Source organism: Oncorhynchus tshawytscha, linkage group LG13 (genome assembly GCF_018296145.1).
Source record: "Oncorhynchus tshawytscha isolate Ot180627B linkage group LG13, Otsh_v2.0, whole genome shotgun sequence".
NCBI classification, from domain to species: Eukaryota; Metazoa; Chordata; class Actinopteri; order Salmoniformes; family Salmonidae; genus Oncorhynchus; species Oncorhynchus tshawytscha.
Genome location: NC_056441.1, coordinates 26,732,675 through 26,754,781, shown reverse-complemented (window position 1 = coordinate 26,754,781; position 22,107 = coordinate 26,732,675). Strand labels below are relative to the sequence as shown.

Genomic DNA, 22,107 nt, shown 5'->3' with positions numbered 1-22,107 from the left:
TCCATCAGTCTGTCTGTATTCTCTCCTCCATCAGTCTGTACTCTCTCCTCCATCCGCCTGTATTCTCTCCTCCATCAGTCTGTACTCTCTCCTCCATCAGTCTGTACTCTCTCCTCCATCAGTCTGTACTCTCTCCTCCATCAGTCTGTACTCTCTCCTCCATCAGTCTGTACTCTCTCCTCTCCATCAGTCTGTCTGTATTCTCTCCTCCATCCGTCTGTCTGTATTCTCTCCTCCATCAGTCTGTCTGTACTCTCTCCTCCATCCGCCTGTACTCTCTTCTCCATCAGTCTGTACTCTCTTCTCCATCAGTCTGTACTCTCTCCTCCATCAGTCTGTACTCTCTCCTCCATCAGTCTGTACTCTCTCCTCTCCATCAGTCTGTCTGTATTCTCTCCTCCATCAGTCTGTCTGTATTCTCTCCTCCATCAGTCTGTCTGTATTCTCTCCTCCATCAGTCTGTCTGTACTCTCCTCTCCATCGTCTGTACTCTCCTCTCCATCAGTCTGTACTCTCTCCTCCATCAGTCTGTACTCTCTCCTCCATCAGTCTGTACTATCTTCTCCATCAGTCTGTACTCTCTCCTCCATCAGCCTGTACTCTCTCCTCCTTCAGTCTGTCTGTATTCTCTGCTCCTTCAGTCTGTCTGTATTCTCTCCTCCTTCAGTCTGTCTGTACTCTCTCCTCCATCAGTCTGTCTGTACTCTCTCCTCCATCAGTCTGTACTCTCTCCTCCATCAGTCTGTACTCTCTCCTCCATCAGTCTGTACTCTCTCCTCCATCAGTCTGTACTCCCTCCTCCATCAGTCTGTACTCTCTCCTCCATCAGTCTGTACTCTCTTCTCCATCAGTCTGTCTGTACTCTCTTCTCCATCAGTCTATACTCTCTCCTCCATCAGTCTGTACTCTCTCCTCCATCCGCCTGTACTCTCTTCTCCATCAGTCTGTACTCTCTTCTCCATCAGTCTGTACTCTCTTCTCCATCAGTCTGTACTCTCTTCTCCATCAGTTTGTACTCTCTCCTCCATCAGTCTGTACTCTCTCCTCTCCATCAGTCTGTCTGTATTCTCTCCTCCATCAGTCTGTCTGTATTCTCTCCTCCATCAGTCTGTACTCTCTCCTCCATCAGTCTGTACTCTCTCCTCCATCAGTCTGTACTCTCTCCTCCATCAGTCTGTACTCTCTCCTCTCCATCAGTCTGTCTGTATTCTCTCCTCCATCAGTCTGTCTGTATTCTCTCCTCCATCAGTCTGTACTCTCTCCTCCATCCGCCTGTATTCTCTCCTCCATCAGTCTGTACTCTCTCCTCCATCAGTCTGTACTCTCTCCTCCATCAGTCTGTACTCTCTCCTCCATCAGTCTGTACTCTCTCCTCCATCAGTCTGTACTCTCTCCTCTCCATCAGTCTGTCTGTATTCTCTCCTCCATCCGTCTGTCTGTATTCTCTCCTCCATCAGTCTGTCTGTATTCTCTCCTCCATCAGTCTGTCTGTACTCTCTCCTCCATCAGTCTGTACTCTCTCCTCCATCAGTCTGTACTCTCTCCTCCATCAGTCTATACTCTCTCCTCCATCAGTCTGTACTCTCTCCTTTATCAGTCTGTACTCTCTTCTCCATCAGTCTGTCTGTGCTCTCTTCTCCATCAGTCTGTCTGTACTCTCTCCTCCATCATGCTGTACTCTCTTCTCTCCTCCTTCAGTCTGTCTGTATTCTCTCCTCCTTCAGTCTGTCTGTATTCTCTCCTCCTTCAGTCTGTCTGTATTCTCTCCTCCATCAGTCTGTCTGTATTCTCTCCTCCATCAGTCTGTCTGTATTCTCTCCTCCATCAGTCTGTCTGTACTCTCTCCTCCATCAGTCTGTACTCTCTCCTTCATCAGTCTGTACTCTCTCCTCCATCAGTCTGTTCCCTCTTCTCCATCAGTCTGTCTGTACTCTCTTCTCCATCAGTCTGTACTCTCTCCTCCATCAGCCTGTACTCTCTTCTCCATCAGCCTGTACTCTCTTCTCTCCTCCTTCAGTCTGTCTGTGCCCTCTCCTCCATCAGTCTGTACTCTCTTCTCCATCAGTCTGTCTGTACTCTCTTCTCCATCAGTCTGTACTCTCTCCTCCATCAGCCTGTACTCTCTTCTCTCCTCCATCAGCCTGTCTCTCTTCTCTCCTCCTTCAGTCTGTCTGTATTCTCTCCTCCTTCAGTCTGTACTCTCTCCTCCATCAGTCTGTACTCTCTCCTCCATCAGTCTGTACTCTCTCCTCCATCAGTCTGTACTCTCTCCTCCATCAGTCTGTACTCTCTCCTTCAGTCTCTCTGTACTCTCTCCTCCATCAGGAATGTCTCTGTTTATGTGTGTCTTGTAGGTGGCAGCACACACACACACACACACACACACACACACACACACACACACACACACACACACACACACACACACACACACACACACACACACACACACACACACACACACACACACACACACACACACACACACACACACTTACCTCCAGTAGGAAGGGTTCTGTCTCTGTAGTTTTGCCCGTGGCGACACACTGGAAGGTGGCATTCTGCCCTGCATTGACCTCCACATCCCCCAGCCGAGAGAAGTGGGGAACCTTGTCTGTAGAGAGAGAGAGAGAGAGATTCTCTGTGATACTGATGCACTGACAGTTCCTTATTATCATATGACTACACACACACACACACACACACACACCTCCTCCATCCTTACCTCCAGTAGGAAGGGTTCTTTGTCTTGTCTCACACACACATACACACAGAGGACGAGAACATCAGTGCAGCAAAGCTCTCCCAGTCATGCCTGTGGGCAGGGACTTCACGAAGACACAGGCTGCTCAACCAAACTTAGTTTCTCCTCTCAGAGTTCTACAGTATGTGAGAAGACTTTCTCTCCCTGTCACAGACATTAGAATGCCTGCAGTGCAACTGTAAGCATTACTCTTATATACTTTAAGTACACTTACAGTACCCTTATGAGAACAGCTATACATTATTCCTTTGAGACACTTCAACATCTTTATCAACACATCAATCAACACATCACTTCAGCGTTATTCTGTGTTCTATCCCTTCTTAACAGTTCACTTGCATTCTTAGGCCACAATTCTCCCCCAGAAAAGGCTGTAAGAAAATGTACACTGAAAAATATCATACAGAAGAAATTCTAAGAAAAATGTACAGACTGTGGTGAGACTCCTGTGGTTTCCATATCCTAGTTTTTCTCTTGCCTCACTGTACCAAAGAGTTAGCTAGCTGTAACACACCTTGTATCGTGGGCTTTGTGGAGCATAGCAATTGTCACGAACATCGTCTTGGAAATGACCGGACCAAGGTGCAGCGTGGTGAGCGTACATTTTCTCTTTATTTAAAATGTCACCAACAAAACAAGAAACAACAAAACGCCCATGCCGCTTACGAGGGCTATACAGGCCACTAACAAAGACAACTACCCACAATTAAGGTGGCAAAACAGGCTGCCTAAGTATGATTCTCAATCAGAGACAACGATAGACAGCTGTCCCTGATTGAGAACCATACCAGGCCAAAACATAGAAACCGAAAACATAGAAATAAATAAACTAGAATGCCCACCCTAGTCACACCCTGTCCTAACCAAAATAGAGAATAAAAGCCTCTCTATGGCCAGGGCGTGACAGCAATAGAGGAAGCCAGTTAGAACACACTAGTCCAGTAAAGGGCTTGTGCATAATTGCATCTACAGTATCTGAAATCACAGGGATTTGATTTGATGTTTTCTAACCTGTACGAGATCCCATCAAACTGCTCTGAATGGCTACAATGGTTTCTCTGGGTTCTGCCTCAGCTCTACAATGAGGAAAAAAACTGTAAAGGGGTGCTAATAGTCAGACTTCTATAAAAGCTGGTTAGTACATACCTGTAGTCTGCTTTGCTTAAGCATTAACCCCTCTCTGGCCCACAACTGAGTTTTATAAAATACTATTTAACTTATGACCCTTCTAGATAGGGGTAAAAACCTAAACAATAAATTAATACTCTGTACATTAACTGTATTTGACTTGCAATTTAACCTTTGACCTTTGTGCTAGAGACAAATGCTCTTCTTTGCAGTAAAGGTCTAACCTATCACAAGGATGTTCGTATGTTTTCCCTGTGATGTTCAGAGGCAGAGGGACAGTAATCTGAAGTTTGACTATAAATGAGTGAAAAATGTCATAGATGTCATCATTTGATTGATTTCTGACTTCGGTACGTGTATCAAACACTTGGCTCTAAATGTTGAACAGTCAGGTTTATCAACTTAGCAAAAACAGCATACAAAGGACATATATATTTTGGAAAGTTAAAATCATGTATTTATGATGTACTTACTGTACTGTGTCAAACTGACCCAGAACATCACCCGTGTATAGTCTTTAGGAATGTTTAAGGCACTTGGTTCATTGCCTGCCTGAGATGTTAAATTCAACTTAGTGAAGAGAGTTTTACGTAGTTTTATACTATTCTGATTGGCTGATGCATTGAAATGACAATATAATTTAAATAAACCCATAAAATCTGTACAAATGTTTCCAGTGATTTACCTTAACAGGAACAACTGTATTATTTGGTGAGCTCTGTACAGTAGCAACTCAAGAGGAAAAGGCTGGGAGACAGAAACATTGTAGCACAGAAATAGAAAGTGATACTTTTGCAAGCATGTGGTATTCTTTTACACCTGCAAAGCGAGGCCCTCAATAGATGTGTGAGTACTTTACCCAGTTGAATTTTGTGTGACTATGAACGCAACACACTCTATACTGAGAATAATGTGATGAGGCCTTGGTGGTGGCTCAGACTGTACAGAGACGGACTAGTGAACAGATGAAACCCTGTCATAAAAACACACACTCGGGAGTGTATCACAATGCGTCTACTTATTTATCCAGCACCTGCTCAAAGCCACTGGGTGTGTGTCCAGTGTGTTCTGTCACTCAGAGGTAAGCAACCACAACCCTTTCCCCCTTCACTTTTACTAGCTTTAGCAGCTTCATTCCTGTTTTTCCGACAGGGGACATAGTGAACATGACTCAACGTTGATGTGATAGAATTATCTCATGTATACGGTTGGTTTACACCTGTTGTCCCTGGGCAGGTGGGGAAGGACTTTCAAATAACACCACAACACCACAGTATTTGACGGTCCTTTCTTATCCCGCACGGAAACGTGCGAGGATGATAGGATGAGAGGATGAGAGAGAGGGAGGAAAATAGGGAAACACGAAGAGAGGAACAGAAGAGGAGGGGAAGAGAGAGACATCTGTCCAGCTGTCCTCCATGCACCTGACACTCCTATCATGAGTCTCCATGGAAACGGACATCTGCCCACCTCTCTCATTTCTCTTTTCCTCTCTCGTTCTTTTCTCTCTCTCCAATAAGCGCATCGAGGGACGAGCTGTTGCTAAATTGATTTCTGCACGTAGTTGGTAGTCTTTCAGCACACATGCACGCTAGCTAGTTCAGTCTCTTGGTATGCAGGCCACATTATGCAAGTCACATTTTTACATCCAAACAAACTGCAATTTGACAGAGATTTCATTGGAACGCAACATGTGTTTGGAATAATGATAGTGACACTGGGGAAAATAACAGAAATGTCAAGCATGTTGGAATGTGAATATAAGAGAGACTCGATTTGTATCTCCTGCAGGCCAAACAAGTTATTTCTGCTGCCTTAGGGGGCATCGTGCCAGCTTGGAGTGTGTGTGTGTGTTCTGTGTGTGTGTGTGTGTGTTAAAGAGGTTCCGTGGAGGGCCCTGACAGCCGCAGCATCTCCTAATGAGAGTGTTGATTATTTAATGGGGACGGTGGGGGCCAGGGAGATGACATCTGCATCAGCGCCAAGAGACGTACCCGTCAAACACACATTATTCACACACAGAGGGCCCTGGAGACCACTCTAACTCAGCAATGGGTCCCATATAACCGTGGAAATGAACGCATGCTGGCCGACATTCAGGTGACAGAGGCTACGTGTTAAAAGTTTAAGATGAGTTGAGCTTGTCTCTGGTGTTTTGGAGAGGGTTTATGGAGAGAAAGAGAGAGAGAGAGATGAACTTGTGAATGATTTATAAAGGTCTGGCTGTTTTTTAACAGGTGGTAAAAGCTATCTGAATTTCATGAGCTCATTAACGCCCTCCATTATCAGTCATTAACATTTCCTCCTGGTCTGCAGTTTCTGCTTTTGACTGAGGATTATCCCTTTACGGAGTTCCAAGGCAGGGGCCATCTTGGCTCGAGACCAACCGCTAGCGTCCATTACGGATTTGGTTGGCTCAATGTTCCCTGACGTCTACAAGGGTCAGTGGTGGTCAATGTAAACTGTGACAGGTCTCAGCACCACTCCTATACACTCTGTCACACATTGTCAGCACAGCAGAATGAGCTGAGGGCTCTCTGTCTGTATGTCAGCATTACTTGCCATTTGGGACACAGCCTTTCACTGAGCCTGCTCTCCCGTAGAGGTAATGGGTCTGGGGACAGCAGGTGAGTGGCTCAGGAGGAGAACGTTCAGGTACCCTGTAGAGGCATGAGTGGGTAGGGAGGGGCTGCACTGAAGGAGGGAGGTTTTACTGGGGAAATATCTCAAAGAAACACAATGGTGTATCAGGCTGCTGTGGGTGAGACAAAGAGGGTCCGCTATAGAGGCTATCGGTCAGGTTTAGAGAAGCAAGGGGGTTGGGGGGGTGAGGGGTGTTTGCACTGAGAGCTAAGGGAGGGGGTGGGGGGATTGCACTGAGGGAGCGGGTTAGTTATAATGGGGAAATCTCTAAGAGCATCACCATGTGACATTACGGTCCAGTTAGAGACCTCAGACTACTGCTGTTCTCGCCTTGGTAGGAGAGGAAGAGAAAACAACATGCGACGAGAGTCCGTTCACCCGGTCACCTGCTGTTTCCTGGGACAGTGTGTGTGTTTCCTGGGACAGTACATTAGCTCTGAGAGAGTGGGCTTGTCTTGGTGACCGGGAGAGTGGCGAGCGAAGCGACGTGCTGAGCAGTCAGGAAGATAAAGGTCACCAGCTCACTGCCTGGTCGACCGGAACAAAAGGAGCGGCATAGTGCAGCCGTGGCCATGGGAAATCAGACACGTGTCCACATGCCAGAAGCCTCTCAGAACCTTTGAGAGCAGTGCCTTCGCCTCCGCTGATTATTTTACAAGCCTCTGTCCTTGTCTGTCCAACCACCCATCACAGTCCTGAGACTGTTTGTACACCCCTGAGCGCCCAGACACGCATTTTCCCATATCTTTGTCAAAGGTTACGGGCTCTGTGCTCTGTTCTGAAGTATATTGGTACATTTGTACTTTGGTGCATTGGTGCTTTAATACGGTGCATTGGTGGTATAGTGGTGTGCTGGGTTTGCTATGTTGGTGTGTTGGGGCAGTGCTTTCTGGGCTGATATACATTCGGACACAGGTGCTGTACTGTGGTGGGTAGCTACTTACAGCAGGGGTAATTGAGCAGCAGGATGTCGTCAATGGCGATGTAGCCTCGCCGTTCTGCTGAGACCGATGCTTCAAACACCACCTGAGGAGAGACAAGTGGGAGAGATGAGAGGAGAATGGAAGAAAGGATTTCACGTTAGGGGGGACCGGAGGGGAAGGACTGGGGGGAGGGGGGGTGGAGGGGAGTCCTATTCAAACAGCTTGAATCCACTGAGGCCTGTCTGTGGAGAATCTCTCTACTCAAACATCCATAGTTTAGCAGAGCCCCATAGGACAGCTTCGTTTCACACAGTCATCTCTCTCTCCCACCCTTCCTTTCCCTCCTTCTCTTTCAAACAGCCATCTTTCTTCATCAGAGAACACACACAGAACATTAGACCCGCAGGACTCATTGAGCGCTGCCCAAATCTCTACTCACTCATCTAAATGAATCTAGGCTCATGCTGAGAAACCAAAGTGAATCCCAGATCTCTCCCACAGAGAACCAAAGTGAGTCTGGGCGTCTGAAAAAGAATTACTGCCACAATAACCCATATCGTTTAGTGAGGGACAATTTACTATTTTACCGCAGAGGCACAACAAATAAATAAACGGCGCATGGACATGGGGTTTACTGCATTCATATATGCCAGACTTTAAATAGCACTTTACATTCAAGTCATTTAGCTGGGCTTGATTGAGCTTTCCTGGCACAATGGAACCACTGCAATAGTCACTGACAAACCACACAGTGTAAAGCTCTGCCAATGATCCTAAAAGGTCATCAGAGGTGTAGATAATAGTTGATGTGTTTCACCCACTCACACAGACAATAATACATGAGCTGTGACCTGAAACCAGCTGACTCTTGATCGTTCACATTTCACTATCACACACTCGATGGGCCCTGTCAAAAGTAGGATGTCTTTTAGGAAGCAGCCCCAGTGAGTCGCCGTGTTGACAATACATCAGGCTCTAAGTGCCTGGTCTGGATCGATAGAACCACAGATGGATACAGGCCACGCATCCCTGTCTGCTAATATCTTAGTATTCTTCATTCTTATGTGTGGGCCATTAGAGAATCAACTTCTCTATTCATCAGCCGCTGACGCACACCAACGCACGCACACACACGCACAAATATGCGTACACACACACCGCGACACACCCGGCCATTGATTCACTCGCTCAGCACTGCACAGAGCCTTGACCCTACCTCATTATGACTATCAGCATCTGGCTGTACTCAGAGGAGAAAGGGGAAATGCGGGAAAGAGAGACAGAGGGGCAGAGATAGAGAGAAACAGAAAGAGAGAGAGGGGCAGAACGAGAGTGAGAGAGAAGGAGATGAGAGAGAGAACGAGAGAGAGGGGGGAAGAGAGAGGGGCAGAGATAGAGAGAAACAGAAAGAGAGAGAGGGGCAGAGATAGAGAGAAACAGAAAGAGAGAGAGGGGCAGAATGAGAGTGAGAGAGAAGGAGATGAGAGAGAACGAGAGAGAGGGGGAAGAGAGAGGGGCAGAGATAGAGAAAGAAAGAAAGTGAGGGACAGAGAGAGAGAGAGAGAGAGAGAGAGAGAGAGAGAGAGAGAGAGAGAGTGGGGGAAAGAGAGAGAGACAGAGAGAGACAGAGAGAGTGGGAAATAGTGGGAAAGAAAGAAAGAGAGAGAGAGAGAGAGAGAGAGAGAGAGAGGGAGAGAGAGAGAGAGAGAGAGAGAAAGAGAGAACAAGAGAGGGGGAAAGAGAGAGGGGAGGAGATAGAGAGAAAAAGAAAGAGAGAGGGGAGCAGAATGAGAGAGAGAAAGAGAGAGGGAGAGAGAGTGGGGCAGTGATAGAGAGAAAATGAAAGAGAGTGAGGGACAGAGAGAGAGAGACAGAGAGAGAGAGAGAGAGAGTGGGAAAGAGTGGGAAAGAAAAGAGAGAGAGGAAAGAGAGAGAGAGAGAGAGAGAGAGAGAGAGAGAGAGAGAGAGAGAGATAGAGAGAGAGAGAGAGACAGAGATAGAAAGAGAGAGAGAGAGGGGGAAAGAGACAGAGAGAGAGACAGAGAGAGAGAGACAGAGAGTGAGAGAGAGAGAGACCGACAGAGAGAGAGAGAGAGAGAGAGTTTGAGTTTTTATAAAACCTTTATTTTTTACTCAAGTGTTAACATAAATAATGACACACTGCCTTTTCAGAAATGAAACAACAAATGTAATTCCTAAACAAAAATAAATACATAACATATACATTCAACTTATTTCATCAGCAAAAAATAATTTCCCCTCCTCTACAAAACAAAGCGCTCCTTTGTAGGCCCACTTCTCAAATAATAGGAGATCTTTTACAGCTGAAAAGAACTCAAAATCTACTTTTATTCTTGCTTTCACTAATCCTTTAAAAACACATCTTACATCCTGCGCATATCCCATCTCTATCTTATGTTTCCTACTCAGAAAAATTGACATCTTAGCTTGTCCCAAAAATTTTACATTTTACATTTTCTTTTCTGTTGTTTACTATATTGAAACCCCAAAATAAACACAGTGTTATTGAAAAACTCCCCTACAACAAAGATTCCAGCATTTCCAATAGAGGTTTTATCCTCTCACACTCCATAAAACAGTGAAAAATGGTTTCTCTTATATTACAAAAAGGACATCCATCTCTAACATCTGAGTTAATAACAGATACAAAAGCATTAACTGCAATGATGCCATGTAAAACCCTCCATTGCATATCACCAGTACCCTTTTGTAACGGTGGCTTGTACAGTGCTCTCCATGCTGGCTTTACCTTGTCATCAATGCCCAATTTTACCCTCCATGGAGTGTCTTTTCTATTTTTCAATTTATCTTTATTCAACAACTTGACACACCCCCTATACAAGTCCTTCCCATTCACCTCATCCAAACCCACCTCCTCCAACCCTCTCAAATCCAGCAATAACGCCTTTCTTTCTGACTCTGGGATATTTGGTGTAATCCCTTGTTTTGGAAATTAAACATCTTCATCTTGCACCTTCTTCTTGTGGCTACTAAGCATACCCCATTCTTCCGCTGACAGAGCCTTCCTACAGCTCCCCAGCATTTGTCCGACAATCCTTTCCGACCTCATCCCCAAATGTTCTGCCACCCGTCTTCCATCCATTAAGGCGGGCCCAGCCATGGCCATTAACTGTCTTAAGGTGATGATTTTCCCCTTCACCAGAATCTTGGAGAAATGTGGAACAGCTGCAGTTGTACAATCCAGTCTTGCCCCATACACCAGAGGTTCCTCCAAGAGCCAATGCACTGACTCCGCTGAAGTTCGTCTGGACACCTTCATTATGCTCCACACTCTGAGAAGGCCTCTGTAAAACGGAGGTACTCCCTCCCTAGAAATCTGGCTACTATCAACCAGAAAAAAAGCCTTCTTTAAACCAAATCCTCCAACCCGCTGTAATATAAGACCTGCCACCCCTCTCCACACCACATTTTCCGGTCCATAAAGCAACCTTTGAATAAACTGAAACCGGAAAGCAGCAGCCCTACTAGCAAGATGTACAAGACCTTGTCCCCCCTCCTCTTTTGACAAATACAAAACACTTTGTGGAACCCAGTGATATTTATCCCAAAAGAAATCCACAATAATTGCCTGTATCTTAGCCAGAAGGCCAGATGGTGGTTCTAAAACTGACAACCGATGCCACAGTGCAGAGGCAATCACATTGTTAACTATAATAGTGCGCCCCCTATATGACATACGAGGTAATAACCACCGCCATCTCCCTATCCTCCCTTCCACCATTTCAACCACCCCACTCCAATTTTTTTCCATAGTCCCCTCATCTCCTAGGTACACTCCAAGATACTTAAAACCTCCCTTACACCATTCAGCCCCCCTGGCAAAGCCATGAACCCTCCAGACCATTCTCCAATCTGTAAAGCACAACTCTTTTCCCAATTTACCTTTGCAGAGGATATTCCCCTAAAACGATCAACCATTAGACTCAAGCTATCCACCTCCGCTTGATTTTTCACTAGCACAACTACATCATCAGCATAGGCTGAGAGACGAATAGGAGGAATATCCTCTGAAAGGCACACCCCTGCAATGCGACTTCTAATGCTATTTAGTAGTGGCTCTATAGCAATGGCATATAACATCCCTGACATAGAACATCCCTGCCTAATACCTCTACACACTTTAAAAGGAGCACTCAAACCACCGTTAACTTTCAATACACTTTCAATGTCACCATATATCACCTTTATCATGGCAATAAAACCAGAGCTGAACCCAAACGCCTCAAACGTGTGCCCTAAATATTGATGTTCAACTCGGTCAAATGCCTTTTCCTGATCAATTGAAATTAGACCAGCATCCAACCCAATAGCCCTAGAGACGTCCAAAAAAATCACGAATCAGAGAAATGTTATCCCCTATCTGCCTGCCAGGAACACAGTAGGACTGATCCGTATGTATGATTTGCCCCATCACCTCCCTCAGCCTGTTGGACAAAGCCTTTGACAATATCTTATAATCAGTGCACAATAAAGCCACCGGCCTCCAGTTCTTCACCTCCCTCGTGTCACCCTTTTTGGGCAGTAGGGTGAGGACAGCCCTTCTGCAGCTTATTGGTAGTAACCCTCCGGTTAAACTATCATTAGCTACTTCTAACCAATCCTCTCCCAACATAGCCCAAAAAGACTTAAAAAGTCAACGGAAGCCCATCAATGCCTGGTGCCCTTCCATTTTCCATGCCTTTTATTGCAGTGTATAAATCCTGCAAAGACAATGGTTGCTCAAGCTCAACCTAAGCTTCTGCAGCCACCTTTGGGAGCCCATCAAAGAACTGCTGTGTCACTGTTTTGTCCTCTTTGTACTCACACTTGTAGAGCTCAGCATAGAACTCTACTGCCCTCTTTCTAATTTCACTAGGGCTAGTGAGCTCTTGTCCAACAGCTGATTTGAGACAATGAATCATTTTTCTTTGTCCATTCTTTTTCTCTAAACCAAAGAAAAATTTGGATGAGGCATCCATTTTAGATACTCCCTGAAACTTACTTCTCACCAGTGCCCCCTGTGCTCTGATACCCAGCAGGTCTGCCAATGCAGCTTTTCTCCTCTTGAGGGCCTTAGTATGGCCTCGATCTCCTGTGGTCTCAACCAACGTCATGAGTTCCACTATTTCAATCTCTAGGGCTTTCATTGATCTGGTGATATCCTTGGTGACATTCCTCGTGTATTGATTACAAAATTGTTGAATCTGGATTTTCCCTATATCCCACCATTGTTGAAGGGATACAAAACTGGCCTTTTGAGACCTCCACCTCTCCCAAAAAAAACTGAAACAGTTCCTGAAGTGAGCATCACTCAATAAAGTTATATTAAAATGCCAGTATGCGCTTTTGGGTTTTACATTGTTAATGAACACCACCTCTGTTATTAAACAATGATCAGAAAATCCCACTGGAGTTATCACACTTGATTTACAGACCTGAGATTGATGCTCAAAAACATAAAACCTATCTAACCTGGCCATAGAGATGATGTTCTCTCTCACATGCACCCAGGTATACTGCCTTGTTCCTCCATGTTGACTCCGCCAAATATCACACAGTTCATTTGTTACAATAAGGCGTTTTATGAGGCTATATGAGGTTCTTGGTGATTTCTATCTAAATCGCTAACTGTGCAGTTAAAATCCCCAGCAATAAACAAATAATCTTCTTTGTTACATTTCTCAATGGTATTTGATAATGACTCTAAAAAACATACCCTCTCAATTGTCACCACTGGGGCATATACATTTATCAGAAACATAGTGATGTTTTCATACCTTGCTCTAACTTTTAATAACCTCCCCTCAACTACCTCTTCAACCTCATATGACAAAGGCAAAAACCCTTTTGAGAACAAGACCACACCCCCACTTTTTGAGTTTTTATGACTACACACCACCGCCCCCCCACTCCTGTTGCCACATAACTTCATTTTCCAAATTACTATGCGTTTCTTGTAGAAAAATTATGTCACTTCCCTTTCCCTAATTAACTCATACACCATGGCTCTTTTTAACATCTCTTGCCCCATTTACGTTTAAAGAAGAGATCTTAAAACTGCTCATGGATAAAAAAAAATATACAGAGGAAGATACAGCCACCACATCTCTTTACAGAGTTAAAACTGCAACTGAACTCTTTCATTTTCTTTAGAATTTACATCACTTATCACTCTCGTGACCACTTTCTTGAGTCTAGCAATTTCAGGGCTTTTCAAACTTCCCCCTGTAATTTTTGACACCAGAAACTTTGCTGATTCAATAAACAATTCACGTTCAGGGAAAAATCAGTTACATTGTAATCCTGCATATATTTCTTCCCTTTTGTCAACTTCAGAAATTGACGTATCCTCTCGATCCCATACCTCCCTTCCACCCCATTTATCTCACTATATTGTTGTGACGCGTCAGATGACTCACTCTCGCTATCCTCCCCAGAAGAATACTCCACCATCTCTACAACTTGTTCATCTTCAACTGCTTTATCAATCTCTACCTTTCTCTTAGAATTAGACCCTTCACCACCCCTTAAATTCTTCCTTTTACTCCTCGGTATTTTGAAAACATCCGCTTCCTTTTCCGTTATTTCAATCTCCTCTTGACTTCCAATTTTATTTTCCAGCACCACCTCAGCGACGGCAGTCGCAATCTCACCTACTGTTTCCCCTCCCTCTTTGTTCTGATTAACCACAATTGCCCCTTATTCACACTGCCTTCCTCTCCTACTTTTCCAACCACATCTGCCCACCTTCTCTCTTCCCCTGCACCCGTAGTATTTTCATCCCTTCGCGGTGGTGCGTTAATTGCACCCGCACTAAAGCTACTACCAGGCTCAGCGCGTTCATTCTCTGGACAACTACGCACCAAATGCCCCTCTCTTCCACATCCAAACATTTCATTGATTCAGTAGATGCATAGAAGACATAATCAAATCCATCAATCTTAAAACTAAACGCTAAATTCAGTTCATCTCCTTCCTTTTTAAAAATCATATGCACTTGTCTCCTATGAGACACGACATGTTTCAACAACGGAGATTTGCATCCAAAAAGAACCTTCTTTATTGTAGATACGATTTGACCATGTCGAGATAACTCTCGCTCTAACACTTCATCTCTAACAAATGGTGGCACGTTAGAAAGCATAACTTTCTTCGCCGGATTCATGAGCGGAAATACCGGCGTCTGTGTCTCCCGCAACACAACACCCCTCTCAACAATTTTATTCACCTTTTCAATTGAATCTAAGAATATCACCACAGCGCTATTCATCCTTGAGGCTGATTTGATGCTATCATACCCAATGATAGCACCCACAGACAAGCTACATTCTTCCACTGAACACCCGGCCGCAGCAGGAATCTTTACTCCATGCCTCCGACTAAGTTTTTCAAACTCTTCATTTCCGCGAGTGGCCATAGCAACCAGCCCCACCCGCTGGTTGTGCCCTCGCGAAAAACCAACCTCAAAGATCCCACCACCCCTATACGTGCTTAGTGATAGTTTAAACAAGATACCCTTAAAACAACTAAACTAATCAATTTATATATATATACATACCAAAACCCGATAGAGTGAAAAGAAATTCCATTCGCTCTCACAATCACTCCTGCTTGACTCACTCCCAGCATGCACTCCCAGCATGCACTCTGACGAGAGAGAGAGAGAGAGAGAGGGAGAGAGAGAGAGAGAGAGAGACAGACAGAGAGAGACAGAGAGAGAGAAATAAAAAAAACATTTGTGCATTCAGTCACACACATCTGAGAGAGGTATAGACACACACAAGTACATCAGCAACAACCAGGCTCTAAGTGTATTCCTAGAACTGTGATATTTGTCTCTCTGGAGGGGAAAGTCATTTTTCTGATTGGATTGTATAGAGCACTGTCATGATTGTCCAGGTCAGGTTACAGGAGAACACAACCCTACAGATTATCTCTCAACCCCAACCAACAGAGGAGGAGAAATCTAGGGGTCTGAATATGTGGGGGGTTTTATGGCCCCTCACGCCCCTGGTAAATCCCAGGCCACAGACAAATTCCTTTGTCCTGTTACTATGGAGAACCAGCCTCAGAACATTAAACATGAACTAAAGGGACTTTGGAACAATAGTTATAGCAAGCCACAATGGTGGTCATGACGATAGATGGAATATGAAAATGTATGTATTTTTTGTTCTGTTATTAAAGGTTAGTAGATGACGTTATTACGAAAACATTGTAATGTGAAGAGTTTTCCTAGTATATGTTTGATGTTTATACACAAATAAAGAGAACACTAAAATAACATTTCCTAGATCTGAATGAACGAAATATTCTTATTAAATACTTTTTCTTTACATAGTTGAATGTGCTGACAACAAAATCACACAAAAATTATCAATGGATATCAAATTTATCAACCCATGGAGGTCTGGATTTGGAGTCACACTCAAAATGAAAGTGGAAAACCACACTACAGGCTGATCCAACTTTGATGTAATGTCCTTAAAAACAAGTCAAAATGAGGCTCAGTAGTGTGTGTGGCCTCCACGTGCCTGTATGACTGCCCTACAATGCCTGGGCATGCTCCTGATGAGGTGGCGGATGGTCTCCTGAGGGATCTCCTCCCAGACCTGGACTAAAGCATCTGCCAACTCCTGGACAGTCTGTGGTACAACGTGGCGTAATGTCCCAGATGTGCTCAATTGGATTCAGGTCTGGGGAACGGGCGGGCCAGTCCATAGCATCAATTCCTTCCTCTTGCAGGAACTGCTGACAAACTCCAGCCACATGAGGTCTAGCATTGTCTTGCATTAGGAGGAACCCAGGGCCAACCGCACCAGCATATGGTCTCACAAGGGGTCTGAGGATCTCATCTCGGTACCTAATGGCAGTCAGGCTACCTCTGGCGAGCACATGGAGGACTGTGCGGCCCCCCAAAGAAATGCCACCCCACACCATGACTGACCCACTGCCAAACCAGTCATGCTGGAGGATGTTGCAGGCAGCAGAACGTTCTCCACGGCGTCTCCAGACTGTCACGTCTGTCACATGTGCTCAGTGTGAACCTGCTTTCATCTGTGAAGAGCACAGGGCGCCAGTGGCGAATTTTCCAATCTTGGTGTTCTCTGACAAATGCCAAACGTCCTGCACGGTGTTGGGCTGTAAAAGCACAACCCCCACCTGTGGACGTCGGGCCCTCATACCACCCTCATGGAGTCTGTTTCTGACTGTTTGAGCAGACACATGCACATTTGTGGCCTGCTGGAGGTCATTTTGCAGGACTCTGGCAGTGCTCCTCCTGCTCCTCCTTGCACAAAGGCGGAGGTAGCGGTCCTGCTGCTGGGTTGTTGCCCTCCTACGGCCTCCTCCACGTCTCCTGATGTACTGGCCTGTCTCCTGGTAGCGCCTCCATGGTCTGGACACTACGCTGACAGACACAGCCAACCTTCTTGCCACAGCTCGCATTGATGTGCCATCCTGGATGAGCTGCACTACCTGAGCCACTTGTGTGGGTTGTAGACTCCGTCTCATGCTACCACTAGAGTGAAAGCAACGCCAGCATTCAAAAGTGACCAAAACATCAGCCAGGAAGCATAGGAACTGAGAAGTGGTCTGTGGTTATCACCTGCAGAACCACTTTATTGGGGATGTCTTGCTAATTGCCTATAATTTCCACCTGTTGTCTATTCCATTTGCACAAAAGCATGTGAAATTTATTGTCAATCAGTGTTGCTTCCTAAGTGGACAGTTTGATTTCACAGAAGTGTGATTGACTTGGAGTTACATTGTGTTGTTTAAGTGTTCCCTTTATTTTTTTGAGCAGTGTACATTGTACGTGGTATGGAAAATATCCAAATCAAAGAGAATGTTTTGGGAAAGATGAAATGTGAAGTTAGTTGTCTAAAATTGGATTTGAGAAAAACTTAGACCTTGCTTCATTAACTTGGTACACCCAGAGAATTGCCCTAAAGGCGGTTACGCCCACATCTGTCCCAAGGGTATAAATCCTGTGAGTGTAGAATTCACGACAGAACTACGTGACCCCAGCTGCAGCAAGGTCTAAAAACCCAGAACGCAACTCAAGTTTGAAGACAAAGAATCATTTTCTACCCAAGCTACAGATGAGTAGCTGTGTCTAAGTGGGTGAATTCAAGTCGAACCACCTAGCCTCCATCTCCCATCGAATCGTGGTATCTAAAGGGTTTCATTCCTATGCTGTGAGCTCTGAGCTACATAGCTGTCTGTCCTCAGAAGACCCTTTCCAGAGAAAAGGGTGAGAGACCAGACTCCTAAGCCAAAAAGGACACTGACATCGGTAGGACGAGCAGGGAGGTGCGCAGGAGAAGTGCGTAATCGAACAGCGGAGCGGTCCGCAGAGAATCCTCTGAGATCATCCCCACGTAATTACATAATTATATTCTGACCCATAAGAGCGGCAGTTTGGGGCAAGGCTAGGGTTAGAATAGCATAGCTGACAAATTCACCCAAATGTATATTTCTCTTGTGTACTTTCTTTTTCCTCTCTCTTTTGAAATTCCAATTGTGGGTAACGCGCCATAGTGTGTTGGCCGTTATACTAAGTTCTAATCAATAGCCTATAATGTGTTTTGTCTATGTGTATCTTTTATCAACATTTTAGCTTTTTAGTAAATAAATATTCAACTAAAATTGGTGTAGTACGAATTCATTGGTGAGACCAGGGTCCATGCAGATTCACGGGCTAGACGACGTTTAGAACGAGATTGGTAGAGGCAACTGGTTAATTAGCGGCTGTTGAAAATTCGATATTCTGATATTCTTTCAGTTAATTTGGGAAATAATAACTCAATAAAAACTAGTTTTCCCATGGTGCCCCAGGTTAATGAGTTAATAATTGCTTGATTCAGTTAATCATGCAATTAGAAACTTTAATCATTCGATGAACAACAGTTTTAACTAATTAACTAATACAACGTCACGACAGCACCATAGAAGTAAAGCACTTTGGGGGTGAATGTACTTCGAAGAGTACTGGAGGAGGGATGGGTAAAAGACTGGTCATCATGCAGATAGAGAGAGAGAGAGAAAGGCAGAGCAGAGAGGTCATGAGCAGATGAGCTCCTGTATTTTTCAGCATGCTCTTAAAAAAAGAAACTGTAGATTTAGAGTTAGATAAACTTGGATTTTTTTTGCCAGGGACATATACAGGATGCTACCCTCTACAACATAGCCTTCATTCCAAATCAAAACTCAAAAACCTACAACCTGATTTTGGACAGAATTACGGAATCACCTGGAAGGCAACTACCAAAGATTATTATTCCAAAGCTAAACAGCAAATTCTCTGGGAAACAACAGACATCTGAAAACACCATCCAACCTGGAACTGAGTGAGTAATGTTAAGTCTGAAGCTATATGTTATTTCCAAAAGCCAAGAAGAAAAATGTAAGATAAGGCTACCAAGCTTGATACAACTTTAATTAGCATTAACATGTCAAGTGAGTGGTGTCAAAGTCCTTTAGCCCTACAATGGCAGGATGTCATTAAAATACAGCCCCCTGTGTATGTAAAGAATGGTAAGAAATGAAAAGATCACAAAATGAAGCTCCTTACGGAAAATCAAGATACACTTTTTTGTTAACTATTATAAAAATGGGAACATAAGCAACCTCATCTTCCACACAGACTATCCCCTGGTATGGCACAGTAATGGGGGGGGGGGGGTGTTACCGAGGGTTGGAAACTCAGGATACTACACAAAGAGGACTCTGAGTCAGCAAATATAAATCTCTATAAGTCTGGAACAGTATTGGTACAGGGCAACTCCAAACAGTTTCAGCTGGACTTAATCAAAGAATTTGCTCAGCAGGGGAAGTTCTCCCTTTGGAAAGATACCCCCATCCCGAGCAGGTCAGACCAGACCTCCTCATTACTTAACCCCACACAGACGAGCAACCCCTGGCGGAAGTCAACCTTCCAGCATAGAGTACTACTCCCTTATTGAAGTGAAGGATACACTTACCTAGCTGGAGGTAAGGCAGGTGGAGCTGGAACAGCAGGTGATTACACTCCAGTCAGCACACACCCAGACAACATTCCAGCACAACAACATCCACTTAACCAGACCCGGAGAGTTGGAGGTGGAGAGAGACATATCTGCACTCTGGACTGTGGTGATACAACTTCAACAGGAGAAAAAGCAGGAGCAGGAGAAGAACAGAGCACTAGAGGAGAGGATCAGACTGCTGGAGGTGAGGGTGAGGGGGATGGCGTGTGACAGAGAACAACCCACTAGGGAGGTGGCCACCCTCACAGAGAAGCCAGCAGAACAGCCCACCTCAGCTCCCGACAAAAGTCTCGACACCACAGCAGAAAAGTCCACCCCAGACCCTGATCATAGCGTCAACATCACAGCGGGACAGACAAATGAAGACCTCCAAGCCCAGGGGATCCCACCTCCTCCGAGCACCCCCACCCCCACCCTGATAGCTTTCATGACCACCGCCCCACACCCACTGAGGACATACACGAGCAACAAATTGTACTCCGTATGGACTCAAACGGGAAATATATACAAGAAAAACAACTTTTTCCCAAACACAGTGTGTCTAAACTCTGGTGTCCAAACACACAGTGTGCCCTAGACCTTCTGTCTGAGGACCAACTAGGTTGACCCAGCCACATAATAATGCACACAGGCACAAACGACCTGAGAGCACAGTAGTAAAGAGTGGCCACAGCACTCAAGGGATTGAAATAGCTTCTTCTACTTTCCCCAACGCACAAGTGGTTATATCCACCCTGCTACCATGTAAATACTTCCACCCTGCTACCATACAGCAGGTAAACGCAAGTATTTTCCGTGACTGTGCCTCAAAACCAAATGTTCACCTGGTCCAACACTCCACCCTGGACTTCAACAACCTTTATGACCAGGTCCACCTATACAAGGCAGCAGTGTCCACCTCTGCCCAGGTCATAAACAACATCGCTCTCAAACGCAGCCCCAACACTTTACACATGAGCAACAGATCAATAGACACCTCGCTGACACCAGCGAGACACTCTCCCAGACCTGTGGGACCCCCCCGGACCTACACATAGAGGACGCATGCCGAGAGGACCTACATCCAGACCACCGCACCACCAGGCACATCCACATCCCTACCCCAACTAATCAACACCCCCCAAGTCAACCATGCCCACACTGCAATTATTCCCCCTCAGATCAGACCTATCCCCCCCGTGCCCACCCCAAGCCCTCCACGCCCGCAAAGAGGGCCTCAACTTGGAAGTCATATATACGCCCAGGCCGTGAGCAGGCAAGCAGGCTCAACCCCCACTCTTACACTAACCCAACCCAAGTACCAGATGCTCAGCAGGCTCAGCTCACACTTACTGGCGTGAGGCCAAACTACACGACCAACAACATTGGACACTTTATGGAACACAAAGCCTTCACTATCTCATCCTGGAATATCCAAGGCCTGGGTTCATTTGCCTTTGGCCTAAAGAGCAAGAACCTGGACTTCATCAAACAAATCGGAAATACAGTATTTCTCTAGGTTACAGAGAGCTGGTAGTCCCATCCACCAAACTACCTGAAACAGGGAAGGGACTCAGGGGGTATGCTAATTTGGTATAGAGCAGACCTAACTCACTCTATTAAATTAATCAAAACAGGAAGATTTTACGTTTGGCTAGAAATTCAAAAGGAAATGATGTTAACAAAGAAAAATGTCCTCCTGTGTGCTACCTATATCCCCCCACTAGAATCTCCATACTTTAATGAAGACAGCTTGTCCATCCTGGAGGGGGAAATCAATCATTTCCAGGCCCAGGGACATGTACTAGTCTGTGATGACCTAAATGCCAGAACCGAACAAGAACCTGACACGCTCAGCACACAGGGGGACAAACACCTGCTCCCCTAGACACAACTATGTCAACAAAACCAACAAAAATGGGTCACAACTCCTGCAGCTCTGTAACACGCTGGGTATGTACATAGTCAATGGTAGGCTTTGAAGGGACTCCTATGGTAGGTACATCTACAGCTCATCTCTTGGCAGAAGTACTGTAGACTACTATCACTGACCTCAACCCAGAGTCTCTCAGAGCGTTCAGTCAGCCCACTGACACCCCTATTAGATCACAGCAAAATCACAGTCTACTTGAACAGAGCAATACTCAATCATGAGGCATCAAAGCCAAAGGAACTAAGTAATATTAAGAAATGCCCTAGATGGAAGGAATGCAGTTTGGAAACCTACCAAAAAACAATTAGGCAACAACAAATTCAATCTCTTTTAGATAACTTCCTGGACAAAAGGTTCCACTGTAATAGTGAAGGTTTAAACTTGGCAGTAGAAAATCTTTAAGTATATTTGACCTCTCAGCTTCCCTATCAAATCTAGAAATGTCAAACAGAAAACCGAAGAAAATGATCAACAATGACAAATGCTTTAATGAAGAATGCAAAAACCTAAGAAAGAAATTGAGAAACCTGTCCAACCAAAAACATAGAGACCCAGAAAACCTGAGCCTACGCCTTCACTATGGTGAATCACTAAAACAGTACAGAAAAACACTGTGGAGAAAAAGAAGGAACAGCACATCAGAAATCTGCTCACCATAATTGAAGAATCCATAGACTCTAACCACTT

General features: G+C 45.0%; 1 protein-coding gene across 9 annotated transcripts in view; it reads right to left on the bottom strand.

The window, feature by feature from the left end:
• The window catches only part of LOC112265846 (receptor-type tyrosine-protein phosphatase U-like), a 275,257-nt gene that overhangs the window by 86,818 nt on the left and 166,332 nt on the right, over positions 1-22,107 (bottom strand). For 8 of the 9 annotated variants that reach the window (XM_042295481.1, XM_042295482.1, XM_042295484.1 and 5 more), the window contains exons 4-5: positions 7,480-7,561; positions 2,499-2,614 (exon numbers count right to left, since the gene is read on the bottom strand). In XM_042295481.1, the coding sequence (XP_042151415.1) occupies positions 2,499-2,614; positions 7,480-7,561 (198 nt within the window). Of the gene's footprint in view, positions 1-2,498; positions 2,615-2,725; positions 2,739-7,479; positions 7,562-22,107 lie in introns of those variants that run through there. The other variant, XM_042295489.1, reaches the window with a different exon arrangement.